At 35.7% G+C, this 25,551-nt stretch overlaps 1 protein-coding gene across 5 annotated transcripts; it reads right to left on the bottom strand.

Annotated features, from left to right (window-relative positions):
- Positions 1 to 6,439: 6,439 nt before the first annotated feature.
- LOC120776008 (allatostatin-A receptor) lies at positions 6,440 to 18,220 on the bottom strand. 5 transcript variants are annotated; one of them, XM_040106443.1, is made up of 8 exons: positions 17,743 to 18,220; positions 10,792 to 11,109; positions 8,097 to 8,382; positions 7,663 to 7,813; positions 7,344 to 7,462; positions 7,025 to 7,100; positions 6,732 to 6,887; positions 6,440 to 6,660 (listed from the first exon to the last, which is right to left on the bottom strand). In XM_040106443.1, the coding sequence occupies exons 1-8, from the start codon at positions 17,795 to 17,797 to the stop codon at positions 6,544 to 6,546; spliced, it is 1,278 nt and encodes a 425-aa protein (XP_039962377.1). In that variant the 5' UTR covers positions 17,798 to 18,220; the 3' UTR covers positions 6,440 to 6,543. The 5 variants fall into 5 exon arrangements, with proteins under 5 accessions (XP_039962377.1, XP_039962378.1, XP_039962381.1 ...); XM_040106444.1 differs by having other exon boundaries at positions 6,544 to 6,645; XM_040106447.1 differs by having other exon boundaries at positions 6,544 to 6,660; positions 10,792 to 11,340; positions 18,014 to 18,220.
- Positions 18,221 to 25,551: the final 7,331 nt, after the last annotated feature.

The raw sequence follows: 25,551 nt of genomic DNA, 5'->3' as shown, positions 1-25,551 counted from the left end.
GACCGTATTTTTTCAAAGATGCTGTTGGACGCAACGTTACGGTGAATGGCGATCGCTATCGTTCGATGCTAACAAACTTTTTGTTGCCAAAAATGGAAGAACTGAACTTGGCTGACATGTGGTTTCAACAAGATGGCGCTACATGCCACACAGCTCGCGATTCTATGGCCATTTTGAGGGAAAACTTCGGAGAACAATTCATCTCAAGAAATGGACCCGTAAGTTGGCTACCAAGATCATGCGATTTAACGCCTTTAGACTATTTTTTGTGGGGCTACGTCAAGTCTAAAGTCTACAGAAATAAGCCAGCAACTATTCCAGCTTTGGAAGACAACATTTCCGAAGAAATTCGGGCTATTCCGGCCGAAATGCTCGAAAAAGTTGCCCAAAATTGACTTTCCGAATGGACCACCCAAGACGCAGCCGCGGTCAACATTTAAATGAAATTATCTTCAAAAAGTAATGTCATGAACCAATCTAACGTTTCAAATAAAGAACCGATGAGATTTTGCAAATTTTATGCGTTTTTTTTTTAAAAAAGTTATCAAGCTCTTAAAAATCACCCGATATATAACAATCCTCTTCAGTTACGTATACGCAGTGGAATATTTCGAAATATGCCAAGGAAATTTTTGCTAACAACCACAAAGTGTGCTTCAGCTAAAAAAATGGAATGTAAATAAAGTTTTATAGCGGCTCTAACTATTAAAATCATTCTGAAACAAGTTTGAAATCAAAAATTTGTTGCAAGTTTTTGTCTTTATTGTTTGCAAAGCCGATATTGCTGCGTTTAAAGTCACCTTGCGTATTTTTTTATAATGCTATATATTAAAGGTAAAACAACCATAGTAACAATCCAGTTTATCTTCTAGTTTCATACCGTTTTCAATATAATAAGTAGTAGATTTCAAACGCTTAAGGTTTTGTACTAAAATTGACTCATATGTGTGTCAGCAGAAAGGATATATTTCTAATCATATTGTAAGAATTCACTGCTTCCACGACTAATGCTCTATCTGTCACCATATTTTCCGTTAGGTTGGCCAACATGGGCTCAATATGCGCCATTTTGATGCTTTATCGTTGGACTTTATAATCCTGCTATCCCGTTTCATCGTTGCGCTCAAAATATTTGGAGCTCTCAATGAAACTACTTATATCGGTTTTGCTTTTTATGGACAGCTATACAGCGTTTGGTGCCCGATGGATTCCAAGTGGTTTGTGATAAATCTGGCGTTCACAGAGAAAACGGAAACAGTTTCCTTATTTCCTTCTACTGGCAAGTATTGTTACAAAGCAGGCCCATTTTTGCTACATGTGTAGCAATAAGTAGGTATATACTATTTATACCTATTAAATAAGTCAATGGTTTTATTCCTGTCATATTTGGGCCACAGCTTTATCATCTTCCAGCTTATTATTGATTTCTACCTTCTTTGAGCTAGTTGTTCAAAATGCATATACGTATAAAGCTCTATTTTAATCGTTCACAGCGTGAATAGCATTAACACGGCCTTTGATTCAACTGAAGTGATTCCTGGCCTTGCCAACTCGTCTGCCTTTTCATTGTCGAAAATATTCCTGAAAACCCAATTTATGGACAATGGGATTTGTCCTGCCAGTGAGCTCAAGCTTTCCTTTAATTGCTAAAAAGCTGCACTTAGTCTATGACGTCGACAAGGACAGCAGTACTACCTGGCTATCCATGTTGGTTTCTGCTCCTCCGGTAGTTATTCAATAGAACTCCACAGGTCTTCTATATACCCAGTACTTGCGTTTGGAAAAGGCTGGCTGGGACGCTAATTCCTTTTATACGCCCGTTTTGGATGTTATTGCACTAGAGTATACATATAGTATAAGAATGTCATGTCTTACTTTCAATAATACGCTTCTTTCTTAGCTTAGCTAAAAAATGTTCATACCAAAATACCAGTAATGTACAGTAAAGCATTCAGGGATATACTACGTTTATTTAATAAGAAAATTAAATGTTTATGCAATTCATCGCACTCCTTTTCAACAACAACATATCTCTTTCAATCCCAACGATTAAAAACTTTGGTCTCCATTGTGCAATCAATTTTATTTATATTATAATATACAATACGAATTCCAAAGTAAACAGGACTTAAAAAATTTGAAGTAAAATTTCCCTTTCAGTTTTCCATTTATCTTTCATGCAATTTATTTTCCACACTTTTGGATCTTTCCCATAGCTTTCAAACGATCTGAAATTGTTTGTTGTACTGCATTTAACATGGCTTTCATTTTCTCTTGACTTCGACCACCTTCTTCATCCAATATTGTCTACAGTTCGGCATCTTCAAACTTATTTGGTAATCTTCATTTCTCACATCTCACATCGAAATCATTATCTATAATCCATTCGAACCATCTTTTGCTTGTTGCTTCTGATTAAACATAATCACTATATGGCTCGCAAGCATACGATGCATCTCTGCTGCACTTTTGTTCAAATGGAAACAAAAAATGTATGCTTTCCGCAAATCATCACTGATGAGATGTTGATTGTTCAATGACTGTGAAATTATTGAATATATATGACAGATGTCATGCCAACCAAACGGAAAACAATTTAAGGCTCGTTTAGAACAAATGTTCCCTACCATTACCTTTGTATCTCAACGCTCACTTCATACAGGTACAATTTTTCTCTTTCCAGAAAGTAATTAATGACTTTTTGTGCTACCCTGATGAAAAAAGTATAAGTTCAAAGTGAAGTAGCAGCTCACAAGATCACATAAAAGTCAGCAATTTATGTCATATCGGAGTGTGAAAATATTAAAAGCTTCAGCTACAGTCAACCACACTGCTTGTGGTAAATGCTTCACCAGATTGAGCGGTTTTCTATATAATCATAAATATTCTGTTTTTAGCAGGCTTTGCATACCTGTTTCCTCCAAACGTTTTTGTACTGAACGTAAATAAAAAATACAAAAAATAAAAAGTAAAATAGAATTGTATCTGGAGAGATGATAAGTTCAAGTTGCACACCACAACAAAAGGTGTTTGTGAGCTATTTGTTATGGCTTCCCTCCCTCTGTTCTATAAATATTACATGAAATATTCAAAACAGTCAAACAAGCATAATTTACGCATCACGATTTTTCACTTATGTCACTGGAATGTGAAGCAAGTGCTTCTCATTCCATCGAAGCAAAATCGTAGGTGTCTGCGAAAAACGTCAAATGAAACAAATGACAAAAATTGAATTATTGAGTGGTGATAAATTACGACAGCTTACGTTCATGCGTATGTTCTCAATGACAGCAGCTTAAAAGCGGCAACGAAAGTACTTCCTACTTACGCGTATGTATACATACTCACATATATGTAAGTATATGTGTGCGTAGATAGGAACACATGAGCTCGCGGAGGCACTTCACCGTGAAAGTGAACGATGACGCGGCATTTTTCTTCCATTTATCTCCTTTCTGTTGTCGGTTTTTGTCAATGTTATGATTGATGGCTGTGCGGAAGGTTGACAACGCAGCGAAAACCATTTTGCAAACACCGTTGCAGATAAAATCTTGGTGAAGCAGCTAACTGAATTATTGGCGGTATGTCAATTGTTGTTTCCTTTTTCGTTGTTCGCTATTTGGTTTTTGCTGTTTACAGCTTGCTATGGCAATAAAATATTTCATGACTTAACCAAGTCACGTGAACATAAAGAAATTGGCATTTTTTTGGCATATTGTGCAGGAATTTTCTGCGTGCTAACGTGCGTTGAATATTGTTCAAATTATATTATACAATCCATTGTACTTTTTCTGTGGTGATAGGTGGTTTTCCTGCTCGTCTAGGCATGTTTACTTTGACACATTCATGTGCGTGTCTTGAATAAAAATACTTGAACACATTTGAATATTTATTTTGTAAGTGTGTTATCAAAATGATATAAATATATTAAATGTGTAATGAATATAAATAGAAACATGAAAAAAGTAGCAGAATATTCGGACGATGAAATACTTATACATTTATGTATTAACCTTACGCATTTTTTTCTTTCATGTGCTTCGCTATGCATATCAACATAATTGCATTTTTTTTTAATTTTCACACCATTTCATCCGACCAAGGATTGGCATGGAGTTTCGATAATCAATAGTGAAATTTTTCATTAAATTCTCCGAAATATCTCAATAGGGATGGAAAAAATTTTATTTAGGATAAAAAGTTTAATTTAAAAATTTATTTTAGCTTATCTAATGATCAATGAGTCGGTATATAGTGAATTTCGTTCAATTTCGAATATCAATAGTATATATTTTATTATATGTATTATATTATGCATTAAAGACATCTGAAAGCCAAAAAATTATAATTTAATTAGGAATTTTAATGCTCCAATACGAGCAAGTCTTCCACACAACTACTATCTAGAGAGCTTAAAATAAGCCAATTAATGGTCATAAGCGTTGAGAAATGGCTTTTATCCCAAAAGTACAAGACAGAGGCCTAAACAAAACTTAGATGGATGCAAACGTACTTCGCATGAAAATTAATAAGCACTTAACACCAAAAATTGCATTTATAGAAGTAAATTGAATGACAAAAGAGGTATCCGCGACATTGGTGACTATATCGCCAACATCTATATACATCCAAAATCTTAAAATAATTGCTTGCCGAACAAAATTTTTTACTATTGCAATGCCCAACCCAAAATTCTGATCTCCCAGAGAGTTTGTGGTCAATTGTCAAATGAAGGTTCGGACAATATCGATCAACCCCAAGCAATCTGACGGAGATTTGGCAGCGGGCATAGCGGGAATGGCATAGAATTCCAAATAAATTTATAAAGAATGTGATGTAAAGTATGTCAAACCTTGTGCAAAGTGTTTTGTGTAGTAAAGGTTATCTGTCACTTAGCTATTTTCTGAAATTTCTATTTGCAAGAAATTTTACTACATGATTTGTTTTAGTTATATTAGTTTTTTCTTAAAATATGATAGTTTATTTTTTTTTGTATTATTAATAATTTTGTTTAATTATAAGTAAATTTGATTTCTTTATAAAGTCGAATTAGTTACATCAAGGACAGCAGCTCAACTGGAAAAATCCGGATACGATCTATATTCTCACATATCTACATATTTATATTTCTATTAACTTATCTACACACTAACGTATATGATGCTTACCTTATTTTTTCACAAATTACAACAATCTCCTTAAGTTACGTATACGCAGTGGTATACATATTTGCAAAAATTTTGAGGAAAAAAGTGTACTTCAGCTAAATGCATGGAATGTTAATAAATGTTAAAAGAAGCTATAACTTTTAAAATCATTTTGAAACAGGTTTCGAGTTTAAAATCTGTTGCAAATTTGTGTCTTTGTTGTGAGCAAACCCGATAGTTTTGCACTCTAAATGTATTTTTTAAAGCGTATTTTTTTATAGTTGTATTAAAGATAAAGCAACCTTAGGAATCACCCAGTTTATCTTCTAGTTTTATCCTGCTTTAAATACGATAAGTTGTAGATTTCAAAGGTTTAAGGTTTCGTACTAATTGTCTTCTATACCAGTGCTCATATGTGTGTCGCCATAACGACAGAAAGGATGTACTACTGTGATCAAATTGAACGGTGAATTTTGTTTCAAAGTAATCCACTCTCGCTGCAACGAATTTTCCAGTCATCATAGCACTTGGACCGTCGTGATCGCCATCAGAGCCTTCTTCAATTCAGCTTTTATATCCTCCGATGTCCTCGGAGTGGTCATGTGAATTTTCTGAATAGCCAGCAGTTTCTCGAAGGCAAATCAAGCGAATACGGTGGTTGCGGCACAACATTAGTTGAAAATGTGGCGAAATGATCACGAATAACCAATACAGTATGAGATGGTGCATTATCGCACTTCTTTGTTCAATAAATTCAGACATAGTAAAAATCGACGAATTCACTTTTAGAGCCTCACAAAACGAGGCTTATCTCAAATATTAATGAATGTTTTGACGTGAAATTTAGCATAGATGTACTGTACATAATCGTCATGACAACAAAACACTTTATAATACGGTGCTAAAAAAGTCATCTTAATTCTCTGAATAAATACTTATAAAAAAAAACAAAAATAGGAGATTTTATAACTTTCCAAAAGAAACTTAAAGAAGGAATTTTTTCACACTTTTAATTACGAATACGAGCAAAGAGTTGATTTAATATGCCACGATAAAATGGTTTTAAATACTTAACATGCATACAAATTCAATATAATCAAATACTCTTATATTATAATACTCTTTTACTTGAATGCTGACAGATGTACACTTATGAAATTATTTCGTCGCTACTTTGTGCTATGCCTTCGCGCCAAAGGAGGAAGAAAATAAAGAAAGTTTTAAGTGACAACCAAAACATTATTTAACTAAGCATCACTTCTTCAAAGCCCGACCAAACAAAACACCCACACTCCTTCTAATTAAATTGTGATGTAATTTAATGGTAATAATGTTTGCTCAAATATTTTACATTTTTAATGATATTGCATTAGAAGAAACGACGTTTTTATGTGGCTTACAGCATCTCCGCATTTGATGTGACATTGCCGGTGGTGCGTGTTGTTTTTGTGGCTTGATGTGACATAGGGAAGAGCGGTTGATTGCCACAGCCGACGACCTGGAATCCAGAGAACTTGTGCATTAAAATTTTTAATTATTTCATAATGAAATAATAATGAAATTTAAAATGAATAAGTAACTTACCTTCCTAAAGGCCTTCCGGAAATTGTCGGAGAGGAAGGCATACAAAATCGGGTTGATGCAGGAGTTCGTGTATGCCAAGACATGTGAGATAATTTGCACAATGACTGAAGCATGTGTGCCGGGATACCAAGTCAAAGCTTTCATGACGAGTATGAGCTAGGGAGGGCAGAGAGTATGAAAGGAACTTTGTTTAAATTGAAATGTTTTCATGTTTGTTTTGAGGTTTAAAATTCAATTAAAATTATTGCGATATTAATATTTTTTTTTTTTTTTGATTTAACATTTTTACTTACATGTATTGGCAACCAACATATAGCGAATGCCAAGACCACAACAACAACCATGCGCGTTACACGTCGTTTACCTTTCCTATAAGAAGAAGATATTGAATAAGTAGATTTTCAAATTCTCAACGCAACTGTACTTCAAATCTGCCCTAAAAGGGGGTTATAGAATTTTTTTTTCGAAAAAAAGTGTCGATAAAAATTTTAAATAGATCTCGGAAGATCTTTCTGTAAAACTAAAATTTATGGAAAAATTCACGTTTTTGCAAATTCTCCTCCTTTTGTCAATTTTTAATCTTTTCTCGACTAATTTTCTAAAATTGCTTACCTGGACTCTTCGGATGGTTTACAACCCGGCGCGGCTCTCCAAAGCCTGGCCAGCATACCCATATATAGGAAGGATATCAATGTCAAGGGCGCCACGTATGAAGACATGAAGAAAGATATCTACAATGAGAACAGAAACAAATGGAAAAATTGCGCATTCTGGGAAATAAATAATACCAACAAAGCGCTGAATTTCAGCACTTCCGAGTGCAGATCTTTAAATTAAATTTACACACAGGTAAGTAATGTAGCTAATGTCGGTATACTTAACAAAAATGCCTTTGCTGAATAATTCAGCAATTCCTGGGAGAAATAATTACCTGGAATCCGATTAGACTCCAACCCTCCTCCTCGGTGGAGAAAACACAAGCTGTGTAACTACGTCCTTTGAAATAGTAAAGACGGACTGAATGTGCCAAAGCCACTGGTATGGCTGAGGAGAGGATGAGTATCCAAGCACAGAAGATGGCGCTGGAATTACAGTTAATATGAGAAGCGAATATGATTGTGCATTTGGAAGAGAAGTAACAGGGTTGCCATTTGTATACAAATTAAGCAAATGATAAAAATTTTAGTTAAAAGAAATTGGAAAAATATCGGTTAATATAACTAAAAACAAGAATTTCGTTTATTTTAGATTTTTATTCAAAATATAAATATTTTAATATTTTTTTTTTCTTATGGCAACCCTATATACATATAAACATAGCTTTCTTCCCACATACGTTTGTACCGTTACACTCTACATACTTACAGCATTGCATTGCGTTCGGTGCGCAATGACATACTCGTCACCGGGTGAACGACAGCCAAAAAGCGATCGAATGACATCAAGACCAGCGTGTAGACGCTGCAATGACAGGTGACCACAATCATATACTGCACGAACTTACACCATAGATTTCCAAATGGCCAGGTGGGCAGCACATAATCCGCAGCGGTGAAGGGGACACAAAAGACGACAAACAGAATATCGGAGACGGCGAGATTGATGATGAGCAGGTTGGTAGTGGAGCGCATTTGTTGATTAGCAACAACAACTGTACATGAGCAACGAAGAATACATATATAGAGTAAATAGTTTTCTGTGTACAAAAATTCTTCGAAATAAGAACTTTAATAAAGACAAAGGAGAATACTGAAGGCGAAATTAAAACCACATCCGTTCTAAACAATGGCACTCCAACAAAAACAATAATTCTAAGATAAAACTGCGCATTTCCGTTTGTGGGAAAAATGACTGACAACAAAGTAAAGACAAGGCGGGAGGAAAATTCATTTCCGGTCAAGAAAATAATTACTTTTAAGACAGTAAAAAGAGACGAACTGAAGTTTGGAATGGCAATTGCGCTATTGAATACAGAAATGACTTAAAGACGATGAGCTGTGCATAACAGGAGCTTTAAAAACAACTCCCACGGCGGTTCTTGAACTGGTACTAAACCTGCCACCTATAAACCTCTTCACAGAAAACTGCGCAGCGTCATCGATGGACGACTACTGACTGCAAGAGAATTTATATATAGAAGATTTGGGCATAGCTCGGTTCGTAATGGCGGTTGGGCAAACACCGACTACATGATCCCACTTTTCAACTTGAAGAGAAGGTTCAAATTAAGCATAGAAAATGATGGTTGGCCTAAAGGTATGTTAGCTGCGCGCAACACTCTAAACATTATACGGATGGCTCGAACATGGACAATGGAGTTGGTGCGGTGATATATTATCCAGAGTTAGACATAAGACAGCCTTTTAAGTTGCCGGTAGTATATTTCATGCTGAGGTCTTTGCTATTGCGAAAGCCGCGGAGCTGGCCTCTAATGCAGCTGCAGGGAATTCCAGAGTCCATATCTACGTAGACAGCCAAGCAGCAATATTATCGCATATCGGCCAGAAATTTCTTAAGAAGCAGGGCAGCAATAGAAAGTGTTACCAGAAGCAAGCAACTTCACTTATACTGGGTGTCATGTCACAAAGGCATCGAGCAATGCGATGGTGGACGAGATTGTCCAGAATGGTATACGGCTAACACCTGAAAACATGATCGACTTTGGGAAACCCATGCATTGTTTATACACCGATCTTGACAAAAGCATGATAAAAAAATCAAAACCCGATGGAGCGAGCTACCTGGGTGCAAGACTGCAAAAGTCATGTGCAAAAGGGTAAAAACACGGAAGTACACAAAATTCCTATTGGCACTCGATAAAAGTAACTGTAGGAACATGGTAGAAATACTAATTGTTCTCTGTCTGGTGTCGACACACGTGCGCAGAATGGCGCTGACAGATCGAGAAGACTTTTAGGAAATGTCTATAACACGGCAACAGGGAAACAATGGAGCTTCTCTTGTGCACTTGTTCCACATTGCCAAGCATCTGGGGCCTTCACGGTATAATGCACTGGAGGAGGTATCGATAGTGAGGTCACAGAGTCTGTTAAAATTCACGTCAAGCGAAGGCATCCCAAAGAATTACTACTCCTAATGGACCTAGTAACTGAACTCCATCTGGTATCGCAAAGGACCAAAACAGATCTATGCATGGCTCATTATCCTATCAAACTAACCTATTCTAACCTTATCTAAAGACGCCCAGGAAGGTGTTCATATGGTGAATTTTTCAATTGATCAAATTTGACTCGGACTGACCCATTTAAAGGGCACGAGCAGTGGCGATTTTTGCAATAAAATATAATTGGGAGGCACAAAGCATTCAGTAAAGGTCGTAAGGTTATCGTAAACTTGCTCATGCCAGTCGTCCATCCATTTCTGTTAATGACGATTACAACGAAAAAATTAAAAGAACAATGCCTGAAACTTGCCTGAAGGCATTAGAAAGATATTGGTCAATGTTTCGGGTGTGAAGTGTTTCAAAGTTAGAATCATACCAAAAGACCTGAATCTTTTCCAAACTGACGTCGAGTAAAGTTCGTAAGAGATATGCTTGAGAAAATAGCGAATGGCCGATCCCGAAAAATAAAATTCGCTGAAGGCATTGAAGATCATACCAGCCGAGGCTTTAACAAATATATATTAAACTAAACATTGGCATACTTGTGTTGACTAGAAATGAGTTTATTCGGTAAGCGATATAAAAGATTTGTATTCAAATATGTGAAAATACATTTCGTCTCTCTAGGTCAAATTTATCAAATATAATCAAGTGTTTGATCCCAACTATAGTTAAGAAGCTGAAAAATTATCCACCATTAAAAAATTTATTATGTGCTGCCTACATACAAAGCTCGTACCAAACCCTTTGTGAGTGAAACCATGCCCGAATCGGGTGGGATGTTTGCTACAAAATGACTTTTAAATAGTTTCATCACCCTGTGAGACTTTTTAACTTCATATTTTACAGTGCGTGTGCTATTTTGTTACCAAAAACCAAGAAAAATCTTATTGTAAGTGTATGCAAAGCTTTCAAAAACTTAAATTCTGTACTCACCGAATATGACCAATACATTGCCGAGTAGGCCTGCAACACCGATGACGCCGAAAAACGCTGGCACAATGGCGGATACCACACGCTCGAGTGGGTCAAATTCGAAATCCAACAGATTGTCTGGCGGAAGTGTGAAATTCGCATCGGCACCGGCATCAGACATTGCAATCAAACTCGCGGTCGTGCCAATAATACCTAAACTTTCCAAGTTACAATCTAAATCACTATCGTTGCCACCGTTGTTTGTTAGCCCTTCGGATAAGCAAAGTGTCTGCAGTATATCCATAGATAGTTGTGCTGCTGGGTCGATCTTATTTTGGACTATAAGTTGTGATTTTTTAGGGTATTGTTTTTATGTATGTAAATATATATATTTTTGCAAGTGTTTATATTTTTTTTGAGCTGTGTTTCTTTGCCGGAAGCCTTGTCTCCGCGATTATTAATGCTTTAATGAAGCTTGTATATTAGCAAGTTTTCCATTTGATCTTTTATATTCTTTCCGGTTATATATGTACGTTTATATAGGCTTCCGTATGTTATTTCAGGCAAAACCTTAAGAATTTATATACATAAATTTAACCTATAGAATACGACAGTGGTAAAAGAAGATGTATATCAACTTCTGTCATTGCTAAAGATCAATATTAAAATAAACCATAGAAGAAAGCGAGCTGCGTTATCGGCCCAAACGTCGGCAAGAGAAGTGCTACAAACATCGGACACAGTAAATCAACTCACTGTGCCGCCAGTCATATCTCTGCTGTGAAGAAAGCAGTTCACAGCGATTGCTGTTTATTGCTTCACACAGATAAACCCGCTTTACAACAGAGGTGACACATTCCCAGAAGTCTCGGACCTCGGAATTCCTGGAAGAATAACACAATCGAAGAAGAAGTTTTGCAACGCTCTCTGGGGAAGGCCAAGGGTGCTGGTCCGGTGATAAAAAATAAGCTCAGCAAATAGTGATTGAAGAAGAAAGCTTTTTACAAAGCAGGGGTCAAAGTTATAGAAGGCCAAGCCGCATGTTTAATCGGACGAAGGAAAAAGAGGCTTGGGCAGAAGGAAAATTTTAGCAAGCCGCGTAGTACGTAAAGACCGCAATTCATTTCCAAAGATCCGTGGCTCCCGAAGGGGAGATTGAGGAGGGGATTGCGATCAAAAGGCAGCTGTTCTCTTAAAACGAAACAACGGAGCCTGCTAAATAATCGAAACTAAAGGCCGACGATGTAAAACTAAATGTCAAGCTCGATCGAGAGAAACACTCAACATCCAGGTCAGCAACAATGGCCATGCAAAACCGAAAACTTGTTGGTGAAATCTCAAATACGCTAAATTCCAAGGCAGTTGTACCTAATAGAAGAAATAGCGTAATACTAAACTTACACTCTACAGAAAGCGAAATTTATCTTTAAGGAAAATATCGAGTTGTTATTGCAAATTGGCAGTGATTAACCAGTACTACCACCGAGAATGATGCAATGATTATACCTACTATCATTCATCATTTGCATTAATATTTTTGTAGCAGGATTCACCTTTTGCTCGGAAAATCATCAAATTTCATATTAGCGAGTATTTGGTGCTGATATCAGAACAGAAAATTGGTACTGGCAATCAGATCCCGTGAATACGTAGAAGGCAAAAGCAATTCGAAGCACATTTCGGAAAATTTCGACATGAAGAATCGGTCGACTGTGAGCTCGCACCGCACACACTTTCCACAGAACTTTCGCTTGATAATATGAATATTGCTAACTAACTATTAATTGCTATAAAGTGCTATAAATAATTAGCTCTGAATATACCAAGTAATTGTCTATGCGAAGCACATATTTAATGGAATATTTGAATTTAAATCCATGGAAAGCCGAAAGGATATTAAATGTTGAACAATTTCAATAATACCTTATGCATTATAGATTTTATTTCATATTTTTTGATAATAATAATCGTCGCTATCATTAAACACTTTATATTAATAATAATAAATGGCATGTCATGTTCTAAATATTTATTATTGCAAATTTTAGAAAATATTTGCTAAGTAAAATGCAGCAGAATTTACAGTTAATCGAAAGTATGTACTTTTTGTACTGCTTGCTGTCATATTTAGGTATATTTGTAATATAATGAAATGCAGTAACTGCTTCATAATGGAAAATTCACTCTTTTTTGCTGTCATAAAAAAGGAAAGCCAGAATGAAAAGTTAGTAAGTATTAGGGAGGAGATATTTGGTTATTTTAATGTCAAGAGCATTTATCAATTTTAAGTAAAAATATTTATCGAGAGTACATGGCCTTAAGCTGAACTATGTGGCAGTTTGAAATTAGGCTAAAACACAACACAGATACAATAGCCTTTAGGCTAACTGCAGAGCTATTTTATGTTTGTTTGTAATATTAAAAAGTTCTAATATATAATATTTATTTATTTGAGAAAAAAGTTTTTGAAAAATACTGTTTTTAACCTAGGAAAGTCATGAAACCCTTTAAAAAGTTGACGAACACTTGATAAGTGCAGTATCAAGACTAGAAAAAAATGCAATTGGATCATATTGACAGTGGAAATGCACGTACTGTTCTCTCAGTAACTGATTAAGCTTTTATGACCTTAGTAACGATTAAAAAAAATCTAAAATTACACTAAATAAGTTAAATAGCTCGATTATTACTTAGAATGTTCTCTAAAATATCTGAATCATTTAAAAGCGGTCTATCTTGAATTATAAGAAAAATCATACTAAAAAGGCGCCATACGCATTTCACCACCTTCAGTAAAATAATAAATTCATTTTTTCATATAAAAGAGGTTTCCCCAGTCTTTCATTTCATAGCACGAATTCTGAGTGCCGTTACTTCTATTAATATTTATTTATGCGAGACGTAGCAAAGCTTTTCAAAAACTAAGCTTTATTACTAAGCTTTAATACTAAGTGAGGTGAAACTAACAACAACTGTGCTACAAACTCAATCAGACTTTTGGTAGACCAAAATAAATGGAAAACAAAAACAACTTTACCATGTAGTTCCGAAATGCAATGCGGTCTCTTCACATGAATGCGAGTTAAAAATTTACATTTAAATTGAATGAGATTCGCACTTATTCTGGCAGTCTGTGGATTTTCCTATAAATAATTCAGTGTTTACAAAGTCACAACAGATTTCACCTAAAGTCTCTAATACTTCTGTAGAATTACATACAGGAATCCAAGCCAAACAGTTCGGTAGTTGAGTTATGAGTAATTTTAAATTGGTTTTAGTTATTATATTTGTTGTTATACACAAACATAGTAGTTTGATATGAAGTGCAAAAGTGTTAAATTTAACATCAGGTTGATAGAAGTTTAAGTATTTACGAGGTACTGACATATTTTATATAATTTTTCAAGAGGTATTTTAGCTAGATTTTAATTTTGTACTCTCGCAATATGTTGCAATAGACTGTAACATTTTTTTTTTTAATTACGGGTTTTGTAACACGATTTGAATTCCAGGTGACGGTGTGTTGCACAGATGGAGCAAGCGGTAACTTTAGTAAAAGTTGAGATATCTCGATGACACTTAATATACGTATTTTTTAGTAATATAAAGAGTATTTAAATGGGCGGGCGATTGCCACGCTCACAAAATGTTGTTAATCGAAAACCTATATGGTTAAGTAGAAAACTACTAAAACTGCGATATCTCACTAAATACATACTTCACATAGAACACAGTTTTAAAATCCATCTGATTCCTTAAGCTTAAGGATATAAAAATTAAATACGAATTAATATATCGGGATAAAGCTCTGCACAGTGTCCACTGCAAGTATAAAAGTTGTCAAAATCGAGTAGTGATAATCTCAGATATGGAATATGTATACGACAAGATATATGGCGGAGCTTTTAACAAAAATTGATCGATCTTTGAACTAAATTAATATTATTCTGATAATAATGTAATCTTGTGCCAATTAATGAGTGGTTAGAATCGGGTCGATACTTCTCCTAGTCTTCATATACCTATTAGAAATAAATCTTTCTAGTCCGTTGGACTTCATATCGTATACATATATCGGTCTATATATTAGATATCTTAATGAAATTTAAATGACTCCATTTTCTAATATCGGGTTAATAATTCGTCTAGTTCTCGTGAACCTAATAAAAGAATTTTTATACATTCGGTTAACTTTAAAATGATGTAATATCGGTCAATATGTCAGCTATTTTAATAAAACTCAAAAAAACATATTTTTCTGGTAATAAATCAGGTCAATACTACCCTTAGCGCCCTACACCTAATATAAGAATTGCAAGTTTCCGGTGGGCTTTATACCGTTTATATCGATTAATATGACCAGATCAAAATTAAGCATGTAAAACTTAAAACAAGGTTTGCCTTCATTTTTAAAAAGCAGTAAACTACCTAGGCGTAAGGCTGGACCCTAGATTAACCTTCTGGTTACAAATTCAGTACGCCGCGGGAAAAGCAGGGAAGATCATCTCTCAAATGAGCCGACTAAAGCACATAATGTCGACGACAATCAGCGTCTTATTATACCGAGCTGGTCTGGGCAGACCGCAGCCAGAATTGACCTTCTAGCATAAGAAAGGAAAAAACTGGGGGAGCTAAAGAAGTCATCCCATAAGAGCGCAATCATAAGAGCGCAATAGAACAAATAAAGAAGGATACATAAATAACACGGCAGCAAAGATGGGAGAATGAAAGTCGTGACAGATAGACGGCCAGGCTAATAAAAAAACTGGACTATTTGGACAAGCCGTGAATTCGGAGAAGTAGATTTTTACACAACCCAGCTACTATCCAGTCACGGATACTTCAAAAAGTACCTCCACAACATGAGAAAAATTGAGAGCCGTCATCCCTATACAACGACGCGACAGAAGACGACGGTGAACACACATTTTTTAAATGTGTGCGTTGGTAACGAGAGCGCACCACCGTAGAAGACCTGGTTGGCCCAATAAACGCAGACAATTTAATCAGCGTCATTCTGGGGAGTGAAGCAAACTGGGGAATTATTCAGAAAATCGCAGCAAAAAGCGGGATCTGGACATAGATGCGCAGATGTTAATCTAAGTATAAGTATATTTAAGCCAGTTTTAGTCAAGATATAAAGGCTCTATCTACGATCTACCACAACACGTGCGGGATGGGACAGATACCGAGAATTGAAGAGGGAAGCGAGACGCATTTGCAGGCAGAAAAAGAAAGAGGCCGAAATGCGTGAGTACGAAGAGCTTGATAAGCTGGCCGACAGGGGTAATGCTCGAAAATTCCACGAAAAGATGCGGCGGCTTGCAGAAGGCTGCAAGACCGGAGCATACTCTTGTAGAACCTCCAAAGGTGATCTAGTGACCGATGCCCAGAGCATACTTAAATTATGGAGAGAATACTTCTCCAGCCTGCTGAATGGCAGTGAACGCACAACACCAGGAGAAGGCGAACCCGATTCCCCAATCGATCGCGATGGAGCAGACGTTCCATTGCCCGACCATGAAGAAGTTCGAATAGCAATTACCTGTCTGAAGAACAACAAAGCAGCGGGGGTCGATGGAATACCGGTCGAGCTATTCAAACACGGCGGCGAAGAATTGATAAGAAGCATGCATCAGCTTTTTTGTAAAATATGGTCGGACGAAAGCATGCCCAACGATTGGAATTTAAGTGTGCTCTGCCCAATCAACAAAAAGGGAGACCTCACAATCTGCGCCAACTACTGTGGGATAAACCTCCTCAACATCGCGTATAAGGTTCTATCGAGCGTATTGTGTGAAAGATTAAAGCCCACCGTCAACAAACTGATTGGACCTTATCGGTGTGGCTTTAGACCTGGCAAATCAACAACCGGCCAGATATTCACTTTGCGCCAAATCTTGGAAAAGACTCGCGAAAAGAGAATCGACACGCACCACCTCTTCGTCGATTTGAAAACTTGAAAGCACGAAAAGGAGCTGCTTTTATGCCACGATGACTGAATTTGGTATTCCCGCAAAACTGATACGGCTGTGTAAACTGACGTTGAGCAACACCAAAAGCTCCGTCAGGAACTGGAAAGACCTCCCCGAGCCGTTCGATACCAAACGAGGTTTCAGACAAGGCGACTCCCTATCGTGCGACTGCATCAATCTGCTACTGGAGAAAATAATTCGGGCTGCAGAACTTAATCGAGCAGGTACAATCTTTTTTAAGAGTGTACAGCTGCTGGCGTATGCCGATGATATTGATATCATCGGCCTCAACACCCGCGCTGTTAGTTCTGCTTTCTCCAAACAAACAGTCGTTGCAGTCGCGACAACCTGGAAATCCAACGCAGGATAACTCTTGCCAACAGGTGCTACCTTGGACTAAGTAGGCAATTGAAAAGTAAAGTCCTCTCTCGACAAACAAAAACCAAACTCTATAAGTCCTGCTATATGGCGCAGAGGCTTGGACGATGACAACAACTGATGAGTCGACGTTGAGAGTTTTCGAGAGAAAAGTTCTGCGAAAGACTTATGGTCCTTTGCGCATTGGCCACGGCGAATATCGCATTCGATGGAACGATGAGCTGTACGAGATATACGACGACATTGACATAGTTCAGCGAATTAAGAGAGAGCGGCTACGCTGGCTAGGTCATGTTGTCCGGATGGATGAAAACACTCCAGGTCTGAAAGTATTCGACGCAGTACCCGCCGGGGAAGCAGAGGAAGAGGAAGACCTCCACTCCATTGGAAGGACCAAGTGGAGAAGGACCTGGCTACGCTTGGAATATCCAATTGGCGCCACGTAGCGAAAAGAAGAAACGACTGGCGCGCTGTTGTTAACTCGGCTATAAGCGCGTAAGCGGTGTCTACGCCAATTAAGAAGAAGAAGATAAAGGCTCTATTGACACATATGTTTTCATAAGTATTCGTTGCGGAAATAGGTTTATAAGTTTTTTAAATGTTATAACGATTTTTATACATTTAGCATCACGTAGAATGAAGCGTTCGAGATTCAGTAACGTATACTCGTACATATGAATGACCAGCGTGAGGAGCTGAATCGATTAAGCCATGTACGTATGTCTATATATTCACGAAATAATATTCTGATATTTGAAATATTGATCCGGAAATTTTGATATATCCTTTCCCCTTCAAGAACCTGCTCATTTGTCGGTACCGCTGATGTCGGACCACTATAGGATATAACATATATCAAACTATCCTATTGATATCAAAACAATAATCACTTTTCCGTGTTAGGTAAATTTAATTTGACTTGAAAGATATTTTTATCAAAGAACTGGCTTGAAACAATCAGCAAAATGTTTTCCAATGAATTCGAGCTATTGGCGGATTAAGTTTTTATATTTAGTTATGCATATTCGTTATCCTTCTTTTACTATTTATTTATTTGATTGTTGTATTCCTTTTTTGATGATTTACAAACAATTATCCAAAAGTACTTTTTTTAAATTTTTTTATATATATTTTCATAAATTTATTTTAATCTATAAGGATTATATTTTTTTTTAATATGAGCGATTTATAAAATTTGTAATTATAATTTTATTTATTTCCATGTTTTAGTCTCAATATAGATTAATTAAGATTTCTTTTATTTAAAACACTTTCACCGCAAACACTAAAAGGCTCAACCGCTCACTGTTACTATCGAAAGCGAATTGAAAAGCCACAAGTGTTTGGAACTACAAAATACCTGCAGCAATATATACCTATACTTAACAGTGATTGTGCAGCTAAGTATAGTGCATTTCCAATAATACAAATAGCTTTCCCCTGACGTTAAACAGGATGTTTGACCGACTCATTTACGTGTATAAACAGTTACAGTGAAGCACTTGAAATGTGGCAAGTAAGTACTTATGAAAGTTAAAAATTTTCATTGCTTTGTGCAACAATTGATATGCATAAATGGTAAAAGTTATGAGAAAATGTTAAAGAATTTTCTTGAAATATTTCTCTATACAAAAAATATAAGTTTTCTCTTAGTATGAATGGACTAAACAGGTTCTACTGTACTTGAAAGCAATCGATACTCACTGCATTACCGAGTGCTGCGACACTCATCAACAATGCGGAAATTAAAATGGAAACTTTGAACATTTCATAGCAAGAGCGAGGAAAACAATTTTTTTTAGGAAACCAGTTGTATTTACAGTTTTTAATTGCAGAAAATACGAAACGTTTTAGTAAGAATCTTTCAAGATCGAGGAAAGTTTGGAGACAACGCTAAAAGTAAACAAAAAAAGGACACTTTTATATTTAGTATAAGCTTGTCATGAACTATATTCCTTTTTAAGCTTTTAAGCTGCAAATTTAAAAATTTATCTATTGTCCTTTTTTATTTCAGCCGAAAAAGAACATACTCATGCCTGAAAAAGAATTCTGAACATTATAATATATTATATTAAAAGCTGTAAACTACAAAACATTTTACCTTTTAAAATGTTTTATCTCTCGCTCTCTCTATTATAAGATTGATGTACCTTGATTGATGTCAAATAAAATTGTTAATAACGCAATTACGGCATGACGCAAGTATGAAATCAATAGTAAAGAAATACATCAAACAAAAAAATAAAAAATATATAGTAAACATGTCAGTCTGAGTGAAAAGAAAGCACAAGTATATTCCATTTGCCGGCTATTGTGGTCAATAGAGTATACATACGAGGGCGGACTGACAAGTACTCAAAAAGAAAAATTTTCAAAATATATCAATTTATTTCTCAACAAGTTTTCCCATTATGTTGAAAGCAAGCTTAGACTTCTAAAAAATGCCTTCCCGTTTAAATAATACCTTTTTCTGTAGATCTAGAAAGTATGAGTGGTTTTTTCAAAGCTTGGAAACAAAAAGAAGTCGATCAGCTCAGTAAAATGTGATGGTTGGACCAGCGATTTCTAAAATTCACAAACATACCAGCTTTCTCACTCAGTATCAGCTTAAGATAATGTACTACCCGACATAGTTTTGGCTCTTGTTAGTGGTGCCATTGGTCAGTGAAACCAAGTATTTATCGAACCGGGTATCTGCATAGTACGCACATGAGTATGCAATTTCACCGTGCTAAGGAGATAGATAGTCACAGTGCTAGTGTGCATAATAATTGAATTACCTGCAGGTATGGAAGTATTCCACTACTTCAGCTGGATATATAGTACATATTGCATAAACACCTGACATACACAGTAGTACATGGATAAAGACAATTCATATAAGAGTGGGTTTTACTGAGTTTGCGAAGGTCTTTATTTTGCTTATGCCTTTCATAAGAGAGTTCTTTATGAAACTAAAATCATTTGGTATCGTTCCAACTTTCAATTAGCAATAAAACCAAAAGTTAAGTTTTGTCTGAAAATCAGTACTGTTTGTCTTTCTGTTCAATAGATATTCTGACTAATAGGTGAGTTAACCCATAGATTATGTTATATTAGGTAAAAGAACTGATTCCCGAATCAAAGGTAAGGCAGAATCCCACTTGGACAGCTGTGATAGCTAGTTAACTTTGATTCTCACATATTTCTTCACGATTTGTTTTTCATAGATCGACAGAGCGTTTTGAGTCCAACCCAAAGAATTTATGAAAAGAGTTAATGTCAATTTCTCTGGTTAACCGAGCCTACGTCTCAGTTACTCAGCTCTTTTAACCTCATTTTCTCAAAAGTAGAGCAGTTGAAAAGAAGATGCCTAGATGATTCCACCTCGTTATCTATTAAGACTGAATTATGTGCGCGTGCGCTTATTGGACAGTACCCAGTCAAAAAACCTGCCATTGTGGCGAAATGCATCATATTAAAAACAATTGATCAGAAGACCTCTTACGTTCCACTTTAGAGCAAAATAACATCGCAGCTGAGCAAGTTTCGGTTCTTCACCAGCGCTTATCAAACTCACGCAAGCCTCACATCTCAATTTCTAGAGCGAAAAAAGACGGCGCAGTACCGACTCATTCCCAATCTGATGAAGTTGGGACAAGGAAGCTCTCTCTAATAACCTCATTGGCTTTGCAGTTACGACCAATTCCAATGTGACCTGACACCCAAAAAAGCGAATAAGAAAACAGCTTGGTACTCCTTATAAAACAAGTCAAATATCCTTGACTATCATTGATGGAACTATTAGAGAATTTAAGGTCAGTATGAGTGCTCTGCTGTCGAAGTGAATGTACCGCTTTGAAGGAAACTGCACTTTGGGACAACACGTCTACTACTATTTTGATGACAACCCCCTTTGCTTCATAGCAAAAGTAGTTTGGAAGGCCGAAGCCAGAATATATAAATTGCGTCAATTGTTTTTAACTTGATAATCTGGTGGAAATATCTGACAATGTGAAATATCAGTAACAAACTCAACTTACACACATATTGTTTACTAATACACATCGAAGTCCCTTTTGAAAAATTGGAACAGAAGACGAAAACCGATGAAACGGCAAAGTATATGGACATAAAACATATATAGTATTTATTATATTATTCTATATCTAAGAGCACACAAAGGTCAGTAGACGGCAGGTGTAATGCATTGCTACTCATATTTGCGAAATTTCATCAACCAGCCTGTGGTCCAACACGTATTTTGCTACAATATTATATATGAATTATGATTATGTGCTGTCCAACAAATTGTCCATTTATACCGCGCATGTTATATTAATAAACTTTTTTGTGCAAATGAACTCATGTCACCTAATACTTTAGGATTTATTTATATGGACATTGATTTGTCTGTGCTTTCTTTTGCGATTATTTGTCTGGTCTAAGCACGAATGATGAAAAATGATGTCGGCATTTATTATTATCAAAAAGTATATGATTGCAGTCGGACACGTACAGACTTAAGATTAAATTATCACATAGCAAAAGTGCCATTCTGGAAAATATTAAAAATAAAAATAAAAAAGTAAATGAAACTTGATACTTACATTCAGTAACCGGTTTTGGAGCAATTCTTGAATTAGTGTGAAAGCTTTGTATACTTCTAATTACATATGTATATTTTTTGTTCAATTTCATTTCAAACACTTTATAATAATTCGTTATCTGACAATTGCGCTTTGTAACTCAATAAATTTTTAGGCAATAAGACCTTAAATTAATTTGGTCGAGGAATAGTTATTCCGCAAAATCATACTTATGTTAATATTCCTTTAAATTTAAATTGCTTACTTTTAAAAAAAGGACAATATTTCCACTTATTTCGACTTTAGCATAATGTCCTCAATTTTCAAGTTGATCTGAGTAATAATTTTGAAGATGCGGCCTTGAGAACTTGTGCGCCCTTGGCTGGCTAGGCTAAGTGCGCTGTCTATGTTTTTGAAGTCGATTGGCAAGATTTCTCGAGAACTACTCAACCGTTCTTCTTCAAATTTTACAAAGGTCTTTGAGATGCAATCCTTAAAGACTTGGACGAAAGATTTTTTTTTTTTTTTGACTAAAACTATTTGAAATCACTGAAATTTTCATTTATTTTTTTTGTAAAAAATATCTGCCATACATTAAATTTTCAAGTTTTTTTCTTCGTCCAAGTTCTAAGTTAAGAACTAGATGATCCTGTAAGGAGTTATCGGACCAACACGGGTACATTTTTTTTCCAGGGGTCACCGGTAATGGTCTCGCAATAGCCGAGTTTAAAATATTTTTTTTTTTTTAAATTCATAAATTCTTTGCTACTAATGTATGTTTGTAACAAAAAAAAATCTAAAAAAATATTTAATTTTTTATTTGAGAATAAAATTGTTGAAAAAGGCTGTTTTTACCCGAGAAAGCCCATGTTATCCCTTAAATGAACCAGACATATAGCAAAAGATCCTACTTGACTTCTTATCAAGCTACGAAAATATCAGATATAACTGAAACTGTCATCATTACACCTAAACAGATTACAAATATGCAACTAAAATTTCAATGAAATCCATTTTGGTAAGAAACCACAAAATAGGCTCTGAAAGGTCCTTAATAAACCCACCAAGTTTTGTTGTATATTCCAGTACGAATTTATCAGCATATGAGTAGGCGTGTGAATGCCATATGATCCACCATATGAGTAGGTGCTTTAGGCTATTTATTGCCAGGCTTCATTTTCGGTGTGCAATTCCACACTTGTCACCGGATTTACAGCGGTCAAATGGCGATCAAAAGCAGTGCATTAAATGACAAGAGATTTGAATACCCAAACAGCAATCACTGCTATGATGACTGCGCTTCTATTAGTAGTGACATATTCGTTGGTGGATTATGACTTCAAAGCAGGTACCATTTCAAAATTGAAATGAGGGCGAGGTAATTACGTTCAGAATTGATTTTTGTGGCTTTATTTGGAAATTGCGTTTTGTGTAGGTGAACCTTCAATGTGAGAGCACAGTAGTTTTTAGTGTTAAAGTTATGGAGAACAAGTAGATCTTTGTCATTGGTGCAAAATGGGTTACACTTAACTCTGTGCTGTGTTTTATTATGACAAATATTTGAATCCAATAAACTTTTTCTTATATTTTTCTCCCTTTTAACAGATTTTATTCGTTTTCATTTTATTTTATGATTTTATCAACTCATAATATTATATATGGGTACCCTTTTTATCTATTCTTTGTGTTATTGATAGCTCATAAAATATACATAAACGCTTATCATAAAACTGAAAGCATTGCTATGGTGTACCATTTTCGAAATTCTCAGCATAAATCCTTTTGATTTAAAATTTATGACAATGGATTTTGAGAAAGGCAAAGTTTTTATTGAATAATGTACAAAATAGCTTCAAAATCTGTATTATTAAGTATTACTTATAACAAAACTCGTTCTTTTTCCATAAAACTTTATTTTTCATACTATCAAATAGTCAACCCTACTGGTTCTACAGAGCGTATGTGTGACATTTATTATAATACATATGTACTGCATACCAGTAGGTAGAAGCCTCACCCAAACGTTTTAAAATTGTTGGAAAATATTAAAATTAGCATTGTTTATCGTTGCTGAAAAGGAGGAAAAGGGCTAATGTAAACAACACTATATTTTCGAATAGATTGGCTGTGTTCGGCGCCTTAACACTTTTTAGTGGCTTTTTGTTTTGTTTGTTTGCTTGGTATTCGCTACCTTTTCGCTTGTATAGCCGATAATTGATAATAATTGAAATTATATTCCCAGTTGTATATTTAAACTGAAATTTACTGGAAAATTTTAACTTTTTTCACCAATATTTTTGTATTTGTATTAAAACACCTTTTGTGTGTATATACTATGTATACTCAACCTTTTTGCCGTTTCCATAAATTGTTTCTGTCTGTTCACAAGGGTTGAGTTTTTTCCCAAAAAATGAAAGTATTTTTTCTTTCATACAAAAGATAAAATTAGGAAATGTATGTAATTTTTTATAAACTAAGCAGAATGTGGGACAAAAACACATTCCACCAAATTACTTCAGGGATATTTTCGGCAACCTCGCAAAATAGGAGAGCAAAATAGAAAGTGTTGTGGTGATTAGACTACGTCGTCGTAAATCAAGTCATACAACCTGCATTGGGTAAAAACGCCTGTAAATGAGCAATCAATGAATTCTAAACGTTTGATAAGCAAATCATAGTAATTAATACAAGTAAACAAATTTCGTTCAGTAAGAACATGAGGTACCCATGTGTCAAGCTTCGAAATTAATCCTAGATGTTGCATCAGCTTGTGATCCATTGCGTTAGGCAATTTTAATATTTCAGAAATCTATCGCGTTGGTAATCGTCGATTTATAACGACTTAAAGTCGTTGATTTTATCCATATTGGTTTAAAGAGACCTTCCAAAAAGTGGTTCATCCTCAAGATTGGAATTTTCGGAACGGAATTTTGCAAACCAATTTCGGCATTGGTGTTCGGCCAACACATTGATAGGGAACGTAACTTCTTTTGTTTAGCAATGAGGCCCATTTATGGCTCAAGGGGTAAATAAACAAGCAAAATTCCCGCATTTGGGGCTAAGAGCAACCTGAAGGGATGAAGGCTGCCATTTCGTTCAGAAAAGGAGTTTTAATGGGATTTGTGAACCGAGAGAATCATCGCTCCATATTTCTTCACAGCCGACTACCGACTATTTAATGCCTGAAATTGAAGCTCGTGATCTCGCCGACAGTTGGTGTTAACAAAACGGCGCCATTTCCCGCACGTCGTATCAATCATTGGATTTACTCAGAAAACACTTCAGTAAGCAGTTAATTTTATGTTTTGGACCGGTCGATTGGCCACCAAGAACACTTGATTTTACAACGTTAGACTCTTTCCTGCAGGGTTTGTGCAGTCTAAAGTCTATGCGGACAATTCCACTTTGATTCATGGCTTGGAGCAAAACATTACGCGTGTCTTTCGCCAGTTACCAGTCGAAATGCTCGAACGCGTCATCAAAAATTGAACTTAACGGATGGTCCATCTGAGACGCTACCAACATTTGAAGGAGAGAATCTTCAAATAATAAATACCAAAGAATTTTCTTTCTCCATTAATCCTCTCATCCCATCCTCTTTAAAAAATAGGAAATCTTGAAATGGATGACCCTTTTCATACGTGCCCTCTACAATTTTCATTACACTTCTATATCAGCCAGGAACTCAATCAAAACATTCTCCATATATGTATGTAGATACTCTTATGGATATAACTCACGTTCTATGCATATGTATATATTTATTTTTGCATGCGTTGGAATCGTCATACGGCCGTCCGTTGAGCACTAACAACACTCACTAATTTAATTAAAACATCCTTCGCATTGCGCATTCTGCA

Source organism: Bactrocera tryoni, chromosome 4, assembly GCF_016617805.1.
Source record: "Bactrocera tryoni isolate S06 chromosome 4, CSIRO_BtryS06_freeze2, whole genome shotgun sequence".
In the NCBI taxonomy this organism is placed as follows: domain Eukaryota; kingdom Metazoa; phylum Arthropoda; class Insecta; order Diptera; family Tephritidae; genus Bactrocera; species Bactrocera tryoni.
This window is presented reverse-complemented; position numbering and strand designations above follow the sequence as displayed.

Coding starts and splice junctions, on each gene's coding strand:
- LOC120776008 (XM_040106443.1), bottom strand. CDS start 17,797: ATGTACGAGTATACGTTACTGAATCTCGAACGCTTCATTCTACGTGAT. Junction 7,463..7,662: donor GGAGTCTAATCGGATTCCAG/GTAATTATTTCT, acceptor TTCTCATTGTAG/ATATCTTTCTTCATGTCTTC. Junction 7,101..7,343: donor AAACCATCCGAAGAGTCCAG/GTAAGCAATTTT, acceptor TTCTTCTTATAG/GAAAGGTAAACGACGTGTAA.